Below are 17,247 nucleotides of genomic sequence, written 5' to 3'. Positions count from 1 at the left end.
GTACCAAAAGTAGTGATATAAAACTGAGTCAGTGCGATAGCGCTGTTGTTTTTGGGTACTTAAATCTATATTGACATATCAACGTGGATAGTCACTATACTAATTTATAGTATCAAAACTACTGCTATATAACTGAGTCGGGTCAACATGCTGTTTGTTTTCAGTACTTAAATCGGTATTAAAATAATAATGAATTTTATTACCCAAATTAGTGATATAGAACATAGTCAGGTGATCGTCGTACTGAAAGGGGATAATTAGAATACCGAATTTTAGTACCGAAACTGGTGATATGAAACTGAATTAGATAATCGTCGTACTCAAGTCAGTACTGAAGTAGAGTACGGTGATCGAGGGCTTTTTTCAGTACTAAAATAAGTATTGAAATATTTATGTGGATAATGAGAATACCGAATTTTAGTACCAAAACTAGTGATATAGAAGTGAGTCACGTGATCGTCATGCTATTTTGTAGAACTGAAATAAGTATTGAAATATTAATGTGGATAATCGCGATACATAGTTTCAGTACCAAAAGTCGTGATACAACACTGAGTCGGGTGATCATCGTGTTGTTTTTGAGTGCTGAGACAAGTACCCAAATATTGACGTGGTTATTCACTATACCGAGTTTTAATTCTCAAAACTATTGATATATCACTTAGTTGGGTGACTATGGTATTGTTTTTCAGTACTGAAATCGGTATTTAAATATTAACGTGTATACTCACAATTTTATATTTCAGTACCGGGATTACTGATATAGAACTCAGTGAGGTGATTCATGTACTCAAATAAATACTGAAGTATAGAACTGAGTCCGGTGATGGTGGGGATATTTTTCAGTACTGAAATCAGTATTGAAATATTAATCCGAACAATCGTAATACAAATTTTAGTACCAAATGTAGTGATATAGAACCGTCTCGGTTGATAGTGGTGCTTTTTTCGAGTACTATAATGAGTAATAAAATATTAACGTGGATAGTCACTATACCGATTTTTATTATCGAAACTACTCATAAAAACTGAGTCAGTTAATCATGGTGTTTTTTCGAGTATTGAAATGTTAATGAATTTTAGTACCCAAACTAGTGATATAGAACTGAGTCAGGTGATCGTCATACTGAAATATAGAACTGAATTGGGTGATCGTGGTGCTATTTTTCAGTACTGAAATTAGTATTAAAATATTAACATGGTAATAGCAATACTGAATTGTAGTAAAGAAAATAGTGATATCGAACTGAGTAGGGTGACCGTGGTGCTAATTTTTAGTACTGAAATCAGTATTGAAATATTAACGTTGATAATCACAAGACTGAATTTTAGTACTGAAATTAGTGATATATAACTGAGTCGGGTTATCTCGTGTTTTTGAGTATTTAAATATTAATGTGGACTATACTAAATTTAGTACCAAAACTATTGATATAGAATCAAGTCGGGTGATCGGGGTGCTATATTTTAATACTGAAACTAGTATTAAAGTAATAACGTGGATAACCGCGGTACAATTTTAGTACCAGAATTAGTGATATAGAATTGAGTCGGGTGATTATGATGTTTTACGTGTGTATTGAAATCAATACTGAAATATTAACGTGGATAATTGGAGTACCTAATTTTAGTACTGAAATTAGTGATATAGAATTGTGTGAGATAATTGTTGTACTCAAGTCAATAATGAAGTTTATAACGAGTCCGTTTATCGTGGAATAAGTATTGAAATACTAAAGTGGATAGTCAGAGTACCGAATTTTAGTGTCGAAACCGGTGATATAGAACTGAGTCGGCTGATCGTGGTACCATTTTTTGTACTGAAGTAATTATTGAAATATTAACATGGATAATCGCAATACTGAATTTTAGTACCAAAAGTAGTGATATAGAACCGATTGAGGTGATCGTGGAGTTGTTTTTGTTTACTAAAATGTGTATTGAAATATTAGTGTCGATAGTCGTTATACTAATCTTTAGTGCCGAAACTACTAATATAGAACTAAATCGGGTGATCATGGTGCTATTTTTCAGTACAAAAATCAGTATTAAAATATTAACGTGGATAAGCGCAATACAAAATTTTAGTACCAAAAGTAGTGATATAAAATTGAATCGGGGAATAGTTATATTATTTTTGGGTAGTGAAATCAATATTGACATATTAACCTAAATAGTCACTATACTGAGTTATAGTATTGAAACTACTGCTATAAAACTTAGTCGGGTCAACATGGTGTTTGTTTTCAGTTCTTAAATCAGTATTGAAATATTAATGAATTTTATTACCCAAATTAGTGATATAGAACAGAGTCAGGTGATCGTCGTACTGAAAGTGGATAATTGCAATACCGAATTTTAGTATCGAAATTAGTGATATAGAACTAAATTAGATAATCATCGTACTCAAGTTAGTACGGAAGTAGAGAACTCAGTCCGGTGATCGAGGGTTGTATTTCAGTATTGAAATTAGTATTGAAATATTAACGTGGATAAATAGAATACCGAATTTTAATACCAAAACTAGTGATATAGAACTGAGTCACGTGATCGTGGTGCTATTTTTTAGAAATGAAATCAGTATTGAAATGTTAATTTGGATAATCGTGATACATAGTTTCAGTACCAAAAGTCGCGATATAGAACTACGTGTGGTGATGATCGCGTTGTTTTTTAGTACTGAAATCAGTATTGAAATATTAACATGGATAGTCACTATAATGAAATTTAGTTTCGAGACTATTGATATTGCACTGAGTTGGGTGATCGTGGTGTTGTTTTTAGTACTGAAATCAGCATTTAAATATTAACGTGTATACTCACAATTTTAGATTTTAGTACCGAAATTACTGATATAGAACTAAGTCGGGTGATTGTGGTACTTAAATCAATACAGAAGTATAAAACTGAGTCCGTTGATGGTGGGGCTATTTTTCAGTACTCAAACTAGTATTGAAATATTAATGTGAACAATCGCATTACAAATTTTAGGACCAAATGTAGTGATATTGAACGGGCTCGGTTGATAGTGGTGTTGTTTTTGAGTACTTCAATCAGTATTGAAATATTAACGTGGATAGTCACTATACCAATTTTTAGTACCAAAACTACTCGTATAGAACCGAGTCAGGTAATCATGGGTGTTTTTTCAGTACTGAAATCAGTATTGAAATAATAATGAATTTTAGTACCCAAATTAGTAATATAGAACTGAGTCACGTATTCGTCATACTAAAGTATAGAATGGAATCGCGTGATAGTGGTGCTATTTTTTAGTGCTTAAATTAGTATTAAAATATTAACAAGGATAATCGCAATACTCAATTGTAGTAAATAAACTTGTGATATAGAACTGAGTGGGGTGACCGTGGTGCTAATTTTTAGTACTGAAATCAGTATTAAAATATTAACGTTGATAATCACAATACTGAATTTGAGTACTGAAAGTAGTCATATAGAACTGAGTCGGGTTATCTCGTGTTTTTGAGTATTTAAATATTAACGTGGACTATACTAAATTTAGTACCAAAACTATTGATATAGAATCAAGTAGGGTGATCGTGGTGCTATATTTTAATACTAAAACTAGTATTAAAGTATTAACGTGGATAACCGCAATACAATTTTAATACTAAAATTAGTGATATAGAACTGAGTCGGGTGATTGTGGTGTTTTATGTCTGTATTGAAATCAATACTGAAATATTAACGTGGATAATCGCAATACCTAATTTTAGTACTGAAATTAGTGATATAGAACTGTGTGAGATAATTGTTGTACTCAAATCAATAATGAAGTATATTACTGAGTCTGTTGATCGTGGTGTTGTTTTTACTACTGAAATAAGTATTGAAATACTAGCGTGAATAGTGAGAGTACCGAATTTTAGTACCAAAACCGATGATATAGAACTGAGTCGGCTGATCGTGGTATCATTTTTTGTACTGAAGTCAGTATTGAAATATTAACATGAATAATCGCAATACTGAATTTTAGTACAAAAAGTAGTGATATAGAACCGATTGAGGTGATCGTGGCGTTGCTTTTGTTTACTGAAATCAGTATTGAAATATTAGTGTCAATAGTCGTTATACTAATTTTTAGTGCCGAAACTACTAATATAGAACTAAATCGGGTGATCATGGTGCTATTTTTCATTACAAAAATCAGTATGGAAATATTAACGTGGATAAGCGCAATACTAAACTTTAGTACCAAAAGTAGTGATATAAAACTAAGTCAGGGAATAGTTATACTGTTTTTTGGGTAGTGAAATCAATATTGACATATTAACCTAGATAGTCACTATACTGATTTATAGTATCAAAACTACTGCTATAAAACTTAGTTGGGTCAACATGGTGTTTGTTTTTAGTTCTTAAATCAGTATTGAAATATTAATGAATTTTATTACCCAAATTAGTGATATAGAAGAGAGTCACGTGATCGTCGTACCGAAAGTGGATAATTGCAATACCGAATTTTAGTACCAAAATTAGTGATATATAACTAAATTAGATAATCGTCGTACTCAAGTTAGTACGGAAGTAGAGAACCCAATCCGGTGATCGAGGGTTGTTTTTAAGTATTGAAATTAGTATTGAAATATTAACGTGGATAAAAAGAATACCGAATTTTAGTACCAAAACTAGTGATATTGAACTGAGTCACGTGATCGTGGTGCTATTTTTTAGAAATGAAATCAGTAATGAAATATTAATTTGGATAATCGTGATACATAGTTTCAGTACCAAAAGTCGTGATATAAAACTACGTGTGGTGATCATCCCGTTATTTTTTAGTACTGAAATCAATATTGAAATATTAACATGGATAGTCACTATAATGAAATTTAGTTCCAAGACTATTGATATTGCACTGAGTTGGGTGATCGTGGTGTTGTTTTTCAGTACTGAAATCAGCATTTAAATATAAACGTGTATACTCAGAATTTTAGATTTTTATACCGAAATTACTGATATAGAACTAAGTCAGGTGATTGTGGTACTCAAATCAATACAGAAGTATAGAACTGAGTCCGCTGATGGTGGGGCTATTTTTCAGTACTGAAATTAGTATTGAAATATTAATGTGAACAATCGCATTACAAATTTTAGTACCAAATGTAGTGATATAGAACCGGCTCGCTTGATAGTGGTGCTGTTTTGAAGTACTTCAATCAATATTGAAATATTAACGTGGATAGTCACTATACCGATTTTTAGTACCAAAGTCGGGTGTTTGTGGTGTTTTTGTGTGTATTGAAATCAATATAGAAATATTAACGTGGATAATTGCATTACCGATTTTTAGTAATGAAATTAGTGATACAAAACGAGTTAGAGTACCGAATTTTAGTACCAAAACTAGTGATATATAACTGAGTTGGCTCATCGTGGTACCTTTTTTGTATTAAAATCAGTATTGAAATATTAAAATGGATAATCGCAATACTGAATTTTACTACCGAATTTAGTGATATAAAACCGAGTCAGGTGACCGTGGACTTGTTTTTGAGTACTGAAATCAGTATTGAAATATTAGCATGGATTGTCACTATACTAATTTTTAGTGCCGAAACTACTAATATAGAACTAAATCGGATCATGGTGCTATTTTTCAGTACACAAATCAGTATTGATATATTAAATTGGATAAGTGCAATACTAAATTTTAGTACCAAAAGTAGTGGTATAAAACTGAGTCGGGTGATAGTGCTATTGTTTTGGGGTACCAAAATCAATATTGAACTATTAACGTGGATAGTCACTATAGTCATCTTTAGTACCAAAACTACTACTATAGAACCGAGTCGGGTCAACATGGTGTTTGTTTTGAGTACTTAAATTAATATTTAAATATTAATGAATTTTATTACCCAAATTACTGATATAGAACCGAGTCAAGTGATTGTCATACTGAAAGTAGATAATTGCAATACCGAATTTTAGTACCAAAATTAGTAATATAAAACTGAGTTAGATAATCATCGTACTCAAGTCAGTAGTAAGTAGAGAACTCGGTGCGGTGTTCGAGAGCTGTTTTTCAGTACTGAAATAAGTATTGAAATATTTATGTGGATAATCACAATATCGGATTTTAGTACCAAACCTAGTTATATATAACTGAGTCACGTGATCGTGGTGGTATTTGTTAGTACTAAAATCAGTATTCAAATATTAACGTGGATAATCGCGATACATAGTTTCAATACCAAAAGTCATGTTATAGAACTGAATCGGGTGATCATCACGTTGTTTTTTAATCACAATACTGAATTTCAATTCCGAAACTATTGATATAGCACTGAGTTGGGTAATCCTGGTGTTATTTTTTAGTATTGAAATCAGTATTTAGATAATAACATGTATACTCACAATTTTAGATTTCAGTACCGAAATTACTGATACAAAACTGAATGAGGTGATTGTCGTATTCAAATCAATACTAGAGTATAGAACTGAGTCCGGTGAAGGTGGGGCTATTTTTCAGTACTGAAATCAGTATTGAAATATTAATGTGAACAATCGCAATACAAATTTTAGTACCAAATGTAGTGATATAGAACCGACTCGGTTGATAGTAGTGCTTTTTGTAGTACTACAATTAGTATTGAAATATTAATGTGGATAGCCACTATACCGATTTTTAGTACCGAAACTACTCATATAGAACTGAGTCAGGTAATCATGGTGTTTTTCTTCAGTACTAAAATTAGTATGAATATTAATGAATTTTAGTACCCAAATTAGTGATATAGAGAACTGAGTGAGGTGATCGCCGTACTGAAGTATAGAACTGAACCGAGTGATCGTGGTGCTATTTTTCAGTACTGAAATTTGTATTAAATATTAAATGGATAATCGCAATACTGAATTGTACTAAAGAAACTAGTGATATAGAACTGAGTTGGGTGATCGTGTGCTATTTTTTAGTGCTGAAATTAGCATTGAAATATTAATGTCGATAATCACAATATTGAATTTTAGTACTGAAAGTAGTGATATAGAACTGAGTCGGCTTATCTCGTGTTTTTTTAGTATTGAAATATTAACATGGACTATTCTGATTTTTGTACCAAAACTATTGATATAAAATCAAGTAGGGTGACCGTGGTCTATATTTTAGTACTGAAATCAATATTGAACTATTAATGTGGATAACCGCAATACAATTTTAGTACCAAAATTAGTAATATTGAACTAGTGATATAGGACTGAGTCGAGGTTGTTCTCGCGGAAGAGCAGTGAGAAGTATGTTTTCCACGCGAAGTACGAGGAGTCGATGGCGTCGAGGATGACAGGGACGTGCTCGCGGATGGGGATGTCACGGATGTCAGCAGGGTCCGGCCCGACGAAGGGGTTGGAGTAGGTGGAGGCGGGGGAAGACATGACGGCGGCGCGGTGGAGGAGCGGCGCGGCAGGGGAGGTGGGGGCGGCGCACGGCGGGAGGAGCGGCGCGGCGGGGAGGGGAGGCGCGGCGCGGGTGAGGCCGTCCTGCAAAAGAATAATGTGTATCCCTCGAGCGGGCTCCGTTTTGGCAAAACCGTGTCTTTCATAGGTCCAGATCCACGATCCATCATATTCTACAGGAACCATCATAGGCAAAAATATGGCGAAATATTGTTCATCATCACATGACGTATCCCCAACAAAAGCAAGAGCAAACATTGCGGATAGACACAGAGGTTGGATGCGGGTACTCATGGGGAGGGAGATGCGGCTTTGAGCGCTTTGGCAAGAGACGGCGCGTGACACGGACGCGGCCGGAGAGCGGAAGGTAGTATTCCATGGCCGTCTTCTCCACGAGGCCTCTCCGACGGGCCCGGAGTCTCATGGGTCGGAGCATCTATGCCACGGTTCCGTTGTCCTACCGGAGGCTGTCATGCGTCCCCCGGGAGAAAAGGAATGAATATTTTGCCCCCAATTTTCGACACCATACCGGAGTTGGGGGCCAACAAACTTCGTCCTACGTGCCTACAACAGTTTTTGCACCTCCAGGAGCGCGCTTTGGGATGCTCACCGTCATGGTCAATTTTTCGTCATTTCGGGCGGGAAATTTTATCCGTGATACCAAAAAAAAGATGCCATTGTTTACGATGGGATCCAAAAAAATAATGATTCGAATGACGGGAGCGAGTCGAGTTTTCGAACGGGAGAAGGAACTTTCGATCCGAAACTAAAAATCCATACCATGCATGGTGTGATTGGTCGGGTCGGCACATGGATCGAAACCCGACGAACAGGAGTCGCCCGTTAGGCAAAAAAAGACGTGTACCCTCGTGCGGGCTCTGCTTCGGCGAACCGTGTCCTTCATCGGACCGGATCCATGATCCTAATATAACAATTAGAAGATAATTTTAAAAAATAATTATGTACCATAACCTCCAACTAAAAAATGAAAGGTGACGATAACGTCGAAGGCATATGGCCGACCAAGTTTACAACAACAAAAATTACAGGTATAAAACATATCAGTCTGGAAACAAACCCCAACATATATATAATCAATCTTGGAATAGAGAACAACCACCAAAATATACACTCACGCTACCATGGCAAAAGGTCTTTTTTGGCGGGAAAAAATTGCAGTACTACAATTGCAGCAGGTACCTTGATGTCAAAAGCTTTGGGTACTCTTCCCCTAAAGATCACCTGGTTGGCTATGTGTCATCCATTCTCATCTAATAGAACCTACATAAAATTACTAGTGAGACCTACATAAAATTATGAATTGTGTAATTTTTCTTGTGCATGGTTCACGTGAGATGACAGGGCCCCGTCACGACATAGGTTCGACGAGCCTACCGGCTGGCAAAGCATGAAGCATGCACGTGCAAAAATCCAATGAGATGCACGCACCACTACAGGCTGGGTACTACTCCCGACAGATCCCGATCCGACCCTAAACCTCCACGCATACACGCCCTTCGCACACGAAGCGCTCCATGCTGCCATCCACCCGTGCCCACCACCACAGGGAGAGGCAAGGAGGAGCCGGTCCCTCGTCGCGCACCTCATCCGCGCGCCGTCCTAGCGCATGAGAGCCGCCCCGAAGCAGCACCCCTGAGCGAGGAGAAGAACCCCGCCGCCGTCGGTGCCGGCCGAGCTTTGCCCGGACGCGCCCTCTCGTAGAGACGGGGGAGGGGGCGGGGTAGAGGTGGACAGGCGACGGAAACCATCCCCATCACCTCCGGGGAGAGGTGGACAGGCGGAGGAGGGGTGTGGTGTCAGGTCCTAAAATCCTTTGTCCCATGTTTGGTCTCTTAGTGTTGCTTGGCAAGCGTTTCGTCGGTCATCCTCTAAAAGAAGAAAAAGAAAATACCAAGGTAGGAGGGTAGGAGGGCGGGCGACGTGCCAAGCGTCGCGTACAATACGCGAATATTCACGCGAGCACACGCGCTACATATGCATGTGTGTTATCCCTCAACGGGGTTATACTACCATTTAGAAAATAGTGGTTACCCTACCTTTTAAGCTGCTCACAACCTCCTCACCCAGGCGAGGTGGGACTAAAATTAACATGCCTTTGGGCAATGTACGTACATGCTCCTTGGGTTGGGCCCGTTTGGCTGACTGGGAAGGAAACGCGTACACAGGGGCTTAGCTAGCTAGTGTGCGCCCCCTAAAATAAAGACAGCTTGTGCCTCTCTCATGCTAGCTTTTCTTGCGTTCTATCATTTTTTTTCTTATGAGAGAGACCTAATGTGTTCCGTTTCATGCGCGTATTTCTTCCTCCACCTATAGGCCTGTCACAGAACATTTTCCTGCGCGGGTTAGCGCTCATCAGGGACGGTGGGTGGCCAATTTGTGGTAGCGATATTGTCATCTTCTTCCATCGAAATGTTGACAGAGAGGCTTATGATGGCAAGGTAAAGATTACCTCGGGCGTGTTTCGGTACAACATCGGAACGAATACAGCCGACTAAGTTACATTGGAGAACTTTGACGCCATGACTCCAGCAGCCATCAACGAGACCAAGGTGGTCGTGGCGACCATTCGCTAGAACTCCATGGAAGCTGTGTTGACAGCGGCTCGCGTGGGTGATCAACCCGATCGCTCGCAATGTAACAAAGCAAAAGAAAATAGAAGGGAGGAGGGCGGGCTCTGAGAGGCCTCCATGCTAGTTCTGCATGCATGCATGTATGGTCGACGTCTTATCCTAAGATAGAGTAGGGTAACTGGATGGCCCCACGTGGATTCTTGGCGATACCGACGGCCTTTGTCGGTACCCTGTATCCACTCAATGTCGAGGATTCGAGACTACCAGAGGGGGGTAACTATTAGATAAAATAAATAATTCGAATAACGGAAGCGAGATGAGTTTTCGAATAGGAGAAGGAACTTCAGTTGGGAAACAAAACCTGTACCGTGTGTGGTGTGATTGGTCGGGTCGGCATGGGGATCGAGACCCGGCAAACATGAGTCACCCGTTAAGGCCATCCTGCAAAAGAACAACGTGTATCCCTCGAGCGGGCTCCGTTTCGGCAAAACGGTGTCTTTCACAGGACCAGATCCACGATCCGTGTATTCCTGTAAGTAGGTCGTAACAGCCCGGCCGATGGACATGATGAATGGAGAATGTATGCATGCAGGAGCGGGAGAAGAACGTGCTGATGATCATCATACCGCTGCAAGTGATCGAAAACATCGCGTCAGCGATGATCGGGGTGACGGGGCCGGCGGGAACCAGATCTTCCTGCTGGTGGACGTGGTCTGCTGCTGTGCCGTCTTCTTTACCAACATCTGGTCCATCCGCAACCTGCGCGAGGCGTCCTAGACGGACGGCAAGGCGGCCAGGAACCTCAAGAAGCTCACCCTCTTCAAGCAGTTCTACCTCATTGTCGTCGGATACCTCTACTTCACCAGGATCCCCGTCTTCGCCTTCGCCACCGTGCTCACCTACAGGTACCAGTGGGTGGTCAACGTTTCCGTCGAGTTCGCCTCCGTCTCTAAATAATGGCGCCAATTATTTAGAGACGGAGGAAGTACCAAATTGGACTATGATTGTACATGTTGCCTCACCTACACACGCATTTCAATGCTGCATGGCATAACTGACTTGACATCGGTGAAAATGCTGGAAGTTGAACACCCTGTCACGTCACTTTCAGAATCGATCTCAATACAGCCAACATGTTCCAAATTGACGATCTTTGCATGTAGCACTGCGCCATTGTGTTCACGTACGATACCACTCTCCAGTCGCTGGAACAGAAGGAGCATAAACATCCATCCTGCCAGCGGCCTCACCGAGAGTGTAATCATCTAGGTCATCCTGCATCCAGCGTTACTTGTACATGTCCCAGTAAAGATCAAACAGCAGAAGCAAAAATTTCCTTGATCAAAGCCTGAACACCAGTTCATCAAAAGTAAAACACACAGATCAAACAGCAGAAACTAAAATAGTATAACCATAAAAAACGCCAACAACAGACAACAGAGGCTCTCCTTTTGCCGTCCATGCATATCCATACTCTATTTCCTAACGACTACTATGGACGACCCACAAGTCGTGGTCTCGTTGATTGAAATTTGTTTACGCTCTCCTCTCCTTGACTGGTAAGTTAACACGGTAGATGCTGAGCATGCGACGACCGACCGAGGGGTTGACGCTGACATGCAACGAAAATCGCGATCCCCAGCTGCACCCACCACGTACTCCCCAATGGAAACATCCCTTTAATTTATGTGCCTCTTTTTTGTCCGACCTGGCGACAACGCCTTGTTAAAATCATGCTTGCCGGTGCAGCTGTCACGCTAGCATGTCTCGACTTGTTTGGAATGCAAGAATGTAGCAGTTTGTTGATTACCATTTTCTACTGTTTTATCAGCAAAGCAGCAAAGTATATGCAGCAACAATTTTCTACTGTTTTATCATTGGTTATCGTGCGTGCAATTTTACTAGTTTCCTTGGTCTGAAAGCCTTACTATCATTTTCTTTTCGCAGGAGGCAATGGCAAGAGCATATTGTGCAGAGGAAGATGATGAACCTTAATGCGTTGAACCTTGTATACTAGAACCTTGCAGGTTTTTTGCAGAAGTATTTTATTGTGCACATGTAAAATTATTTTGATGTGTCCTTGTCAGGCGTTGAACCTTAATGCGTGGAGTCGGTGGATGATGTATTGTATTTGATGTGATATGTTACTGAAATGAAATATATATTTTATTTACAATCTTTTATTCTGTTGTACTTATTTTTAATGGGCCTATCCTGAGATATGTGTGCTTTTAGCAAAAAAATATGCTTCAACCCAAACAAATCAGACATTTTCAATAGTAAAATAGGCATTGGGCCAGGCCCATGTAGCTAGATTGGTGGACAGGGATCTGAAATTTATGATGATTTCATTTGGTCACTAGCAATGCCACGTCAGATCCTACGTGGCTCACACAAATAGGTAATGATCAAACCAAAATTTTGCTCGATAGAGACCTGCGACCAAAATTTTAGAAAGGTCATGTTTGTTCATTCTTGACGGCCAACTGTTGACGTTGTAAATTTGGTCAAAAAAGGTCAATAGACAACAACAATGACGAATCAGTGACCAATATAGGAAGTCATAATTGACCTTATTTCTTGTAGTGCGGTGATGCTGAAGGCGAAACATACATCACAATGGCCACAACTCTACCATCTTCCACGAGCTACCTGCTCATCATCCTAGCCCTAGCCCTAGCACTAGCAGCCTCTGCCGTCACTGGTGGAAGTGGAAACGGGAGCTGCATCCCGGCAGAGAGGGCGGCGCTGCTCGCCTTCAAGGCCGCCATGGAAAGCGACCCGGCGAACCTCCTCGGCTCATGGCATGGCCACGACTGCTGCCAATGGGGCTGCGTGAGTTGCCACTTTTTGTAACAACCCTGCTTCTGCCCGGCTTAACAGAATTGATAGACTATCCATACTAATAAGGTGCACCTTTTTGTTTTTTAAAGCTCATCACCAAAGAACTCTCAGGTCAAGCATGCTGGATTAATAGTAGTGAATAGTTTTACTGAATTATCTCACACTGGATAGAACTACGTACTACTGCTAATGGTCATGTACGTCTGGTCCACTCTGAAAATGGCAGTGCACATACAAACATCACAAACCACAGCAAGCCAACTGCAGAGAGCTGAAACGTACCACAAATGAAGCAGTTTTGCTTCGCTTTTGAACCAAAGGGCTGCGCCATCCTTCACAGTCTTGCCATGCCTACTCTTGTGATTACCTCTTCATTGCTTTCCTGAAACGTCAAATTTCAGCACCGAATCGACAAAGACACGAACTCGCGTGCGAGGAAATGTCAGAGGGACACAAGTGCTTTGCGCTGCTCAAATTTCCACAGCTTTTCTCGTCTTTTCTCTTCTCTTATTTGAATCTAGCAAACTTAACCGAGAGAACGGTAAACATGCCCTGGTGTGAGTCGTGCCATCCCACGACTCCAGGATCATGCATGCGCAGCTCAAGGCGACGCAAGACTTAGACACCGCACGAACAAACTCATGGAGCGGTCCTCACTATGACATGGTGATCACACAACTCGTGTCAACCATATCGACCATTATTTCAAAACCAGAAAAGGAAATCAACAATTGACTGGACAAGGTGCTAGATTTATTTAATACACAGGACATGAACTAGGAGAGGGTCACTGGATGAGTGTTTGGTATGCCTCCTGCATGGTTGGCCTTGCTAGTGGAGAAGATTCCAAGCAAGAAAAGGCCAGCTTGATGAGCAGAGCTAAGCTTTTATTTTCTGTTGTTGTTGGTGGTGTTGGTCGTTGGTCCAGAATATCTTTCACCAACATAGCTTGTTCCACGCTTGACATACCATTTAATAGATCCCTTGGGTGCTTGCCCATCACTAGCTCTAGCGCAACCACACCAAAGCTATAGACGTCACATTTCTCTGTCACAACAAACGTGTACGCCAGTTCTGCACAAAACCAAATAAACATTAGAATTAGGATTAAATGTATAGAGATGAATGCTTCTCACATGAGAAGAAAGGTTCTACTAGTACATACCAGGAGCTATGTAGCCATATGTTCCTGCTAGTTCAGTCCAGTTTGATGAATCGGGCTTAAGAATCCTTGCTGTGCCAAAATCTGAGACAAAAGCCTTGAAGGTTGTATCAAGTAAGATGTTGTTGCTCGTGATATCTCGATGGATTATAGGTGGACTGCATTCATGGTGCAAATAAGATATTGCCTGAGCCACATCATTTGCAAGAGCAATTCTCTTTTGCCAATCTAATTCCTTTGCAACTTCGTCATTTTCCAATGTCACGTGGAGGCTTCCGTGCTGAATGTAGTCATAGACAAGAAATTTATACGCTGAATGGGAGCAGAATCCATACATTTTGACAATGCTTCGTTGTCGAATCTGTGATAAGATTTCCATTTCATTGTGAAATCTTCTATCGTCATTAAACTGCTCTTCGCTCTGATGCAGCTTCTTCACAGCAACTATCTGCCCGTCTTGGAGTTGTGCCTTATAGACTTTCCCGTATCCTCCTCTTCCAACAATGTACTTATCATTGAAGTCATCTGTTGCCCTTACAATATCGTCAAATGCTAATCTTCCATCAAAATTCCAAACTGAGAATAGGTCCCTTCCTTCAACATTTACACTTTCTTGTGGTTTTCTCTTGTTACGACTAAGCATTATTATAACAACAATGCAGAAAACCGCCACCATAACAATTGGCAAGAGCAAATCAAGTGTCTTCCGTTTATGGTGACCAGCTACTGGAGTTGAATAACAAGGTGGCAGGCCATAGAGGTAGCCACACATACCTTTATTGGGAATAAACCAACTTGGTGAAGCATTTTGGAGTAACCATGTTGTTGGGATTGGTCCTTCCAAGTCATTGTAGGACACATCGACTGTTGAAAGGCTCAGCATGGTTGAAAAGGATGATGGGATGCTGCCCCTGAACTGGTTATGCGATAAATTCAGAAACTCTAGCATCTCCAACTTCCCAAGTTGCTGCGGTAACACACCACTGAGGTTATTTTTGCTCACATCTAGCATGATCTGCAAACCTGCTAAATTTCCAATCGCACCAGGCAAACTTCCACGGAAGTTGTTGTCGTTCATCTTCAAGGATTGTAGTTTCATGCAGCCCCCTAATTCCTCGGGTATTAATCCACCCAGTCTATTTCCAGATATATCAAGGTATCCCAGATTGCTTAGCTTTTGTATCTGTATGGGTATGGATCCAGATAGTTTGTTGGATGATAGGTTCAATATATATAGATTTCCTAAAGTGCCGATTTCTGGTGGAATCTCACCGCTGAGATGATTAGAATCAAGTGTTAGTTCTTCTAGGTTGGACAACTTAGAAAGGACTGGAGGTATGGAACCCGTGATCATATTTTGTGATAGAAGTAGTACCGTTAGTTGGGTACATGCAGCTAGATTTGGTGAGATTTTCCCAGAGAGTCTATTCGAGGCCAAGCGCATGCCTTTTAGTTGTGGGTACACACCGAAATGCTGAGATAAATCTCCTGTTAGTTGGTTCCGCTGAAGGTCGATTTCAACTAAACTCGTACATGTCTTTAAACTCTTTGGAATTAGGCCATTGAACATATTATTAGATATACCAAGAAACTGAAGTCTTCGCCTTGAGCATATATGTTCCGGCAAAGGTCCTGAAATTGTGTTGTTAGATAACCCAAGTTTAACAAGGCTTGTGAGATGTCCTATTTCTTGAGGAAGAAGACCGGATAGACTGTTATCAAAGAGTTGCAATTCTTGGATGCTTTGCAACTTCCCAAAAGTTTTTGGTATTGATCCCGAAATTTGGTTAAGATACAAGCCTAAATACTTGAGGTTCATCAGATTGCCAATTTCTTGGGGAATGGAACCGGTTATTTGATTATCAGAGATGGATAATGCTAGTAGCTTGGTAATATTTCCTAAGCTGTGAGGAAGAGAACCAGATATTTGGTTCTCGGATAAGTATAATCCTTGGAGGTTTAGCAAGCCGCCAACTTCCGAAGGCATTGGGCCCGTGATTTGATTTGTATAGAGAAAAAGCTGATTTAGTTTAGTGAGGTTCCCTAGTCCTGGAGGTATTGAACCTGCTATTTGATTTCTATAGAGACAAAGTATATTCAGCATATTAAGATTTCCTATTGTCGGGGGGATGGAACCTGTGATTTGATTATCATAGAGAAAAAGTGTGTTCATCTTAGTGAGATTGGTTATGGAGACTGGAATTGAACCTGAAAAATCATTTGAATTAAGCTCAAGTTCTTGCAAATGGACTAGCCTGCCTAGTTCTTGGGGTATAGGCCCTAAAAGTTGATTACCAAACAGGTATAGAATATTTAGTTTGGTCAAATTTCCAATGGTTTTCGGTATCAACCCGGTTAGGCTGCTGTTGCTTATTTGTAGAACTTGTAGGTTCACAAGCCTTCCAATATCTTGAGGAATGGGGCCTGATACCATGTTTTGGTGAATGCCAAGTTGAGTTAGCCTTGTTAGGTTACCCAGGGACAAAGGGATATGTCCTGTGAGTCTATTAAATGAGAGATCAAGCAGCTTGAGACTTTGTAGGTCACCAATCTGACAAGGAATTTCCCCTGTGTGCTGGTTCTGCTCAAGGTTGAGTTCTAAAAGTACTGACAGGGAGCTGATACTAGCTGGTAGTGCGCCATGGAGACTATTGTTATGAAGGTCGATATATGCGAGGAATGGAAGAGCCGAGAAGTTGAGCTCACCAAGCTGGCCATGGATGCCAGCATCCGGCAGGGTGATGTTGCTCACGACCCAAGGCATGCGACGACCATGGCGAATAGCCATGCACATGATGCCCGTCCAGTTATAGGGGATGGTATTCTCCTGCCAAGAGATCATCTGCAGTGGCGGGCTCGCAAGACTAGCTTTCCAGTGAAGGAGGGCAATGTGTTGGGACCTGAGTGAGATTCCTCCATGCCGCGCCGCATGTGCTTCTTCGAGGAAAAGAAGACACGGCAGGAGCAGCAGGAAGAGATGGAACAGAGCTCGCATTTTGCAGCCTAGCCTTTGCATGTTGTGTTTGTTTTGGGATCTGATTTCATGCATATGGCAACTCTATTTATGTTTAACCAGCGTGTCTTCGATTGTTACGAAGTCCCCTAAGTCAGTCAACACACATCAATTGATTCGAAACTGCCGGTGCTATCATTTATGTGCCCATCAGCTGTGCAGCACAGTGTGTTGCATGGCAATTGCAAATATACTTCCTCCGTCACGGTTTAGAAGGCACGTTT

At 40.3% G+C, this 17,247-nt stretch overlaps 1 protein-coding gene and 1 pseudogene across 1 annotated transcript; both read right to left on the bottom strand.

The window, feature by feature from the left end:
- LOC123395850 overlaps window positions 1-17,247 on the bottom strand; it is a 64,034-nt pseudogene that overhangs the window by 11,564 nt on the left and 35,223 nt on the right.
- Window positions 13,636-16,774, bottom strand: LOC123395755 (MDIS1-interacting receptor like kinase 2-like). The gene is made up of 3 exons (XM_045090820.1): window positions 16,562-16,774; window positions 14,014-15,724; window positions 13,636-13,922 (listed from the first exon to the last, which is right to left on the bottom strand). Exons 1-3 carry the CDS (start codon window positions 16,772-16,774, stop codon window positions 13,636-13,638), a joined length of 2,211 nt encoding a protein of 736 aa, XP_044946755.1.

Source organism: Hordeum vulgare, chromosome 1H (assembly GCF_904849725.1).
Source record: "Hordeum vulgare subsp. vulgare chromosome 1H, MorexV3_pseudomolecules_assembly, whole genome shotgun sequence".
NCBI lineage: Eukaryota > Viridiplantae > Streptophyta > Magnoliopsida > Poales > Poaceae > Hordeum > Hordeum vulgare.
Note: the sequence above shows the minus strand (reverse complement) of the source record. Positions and strands in the feature narration are given on the sequence as shown.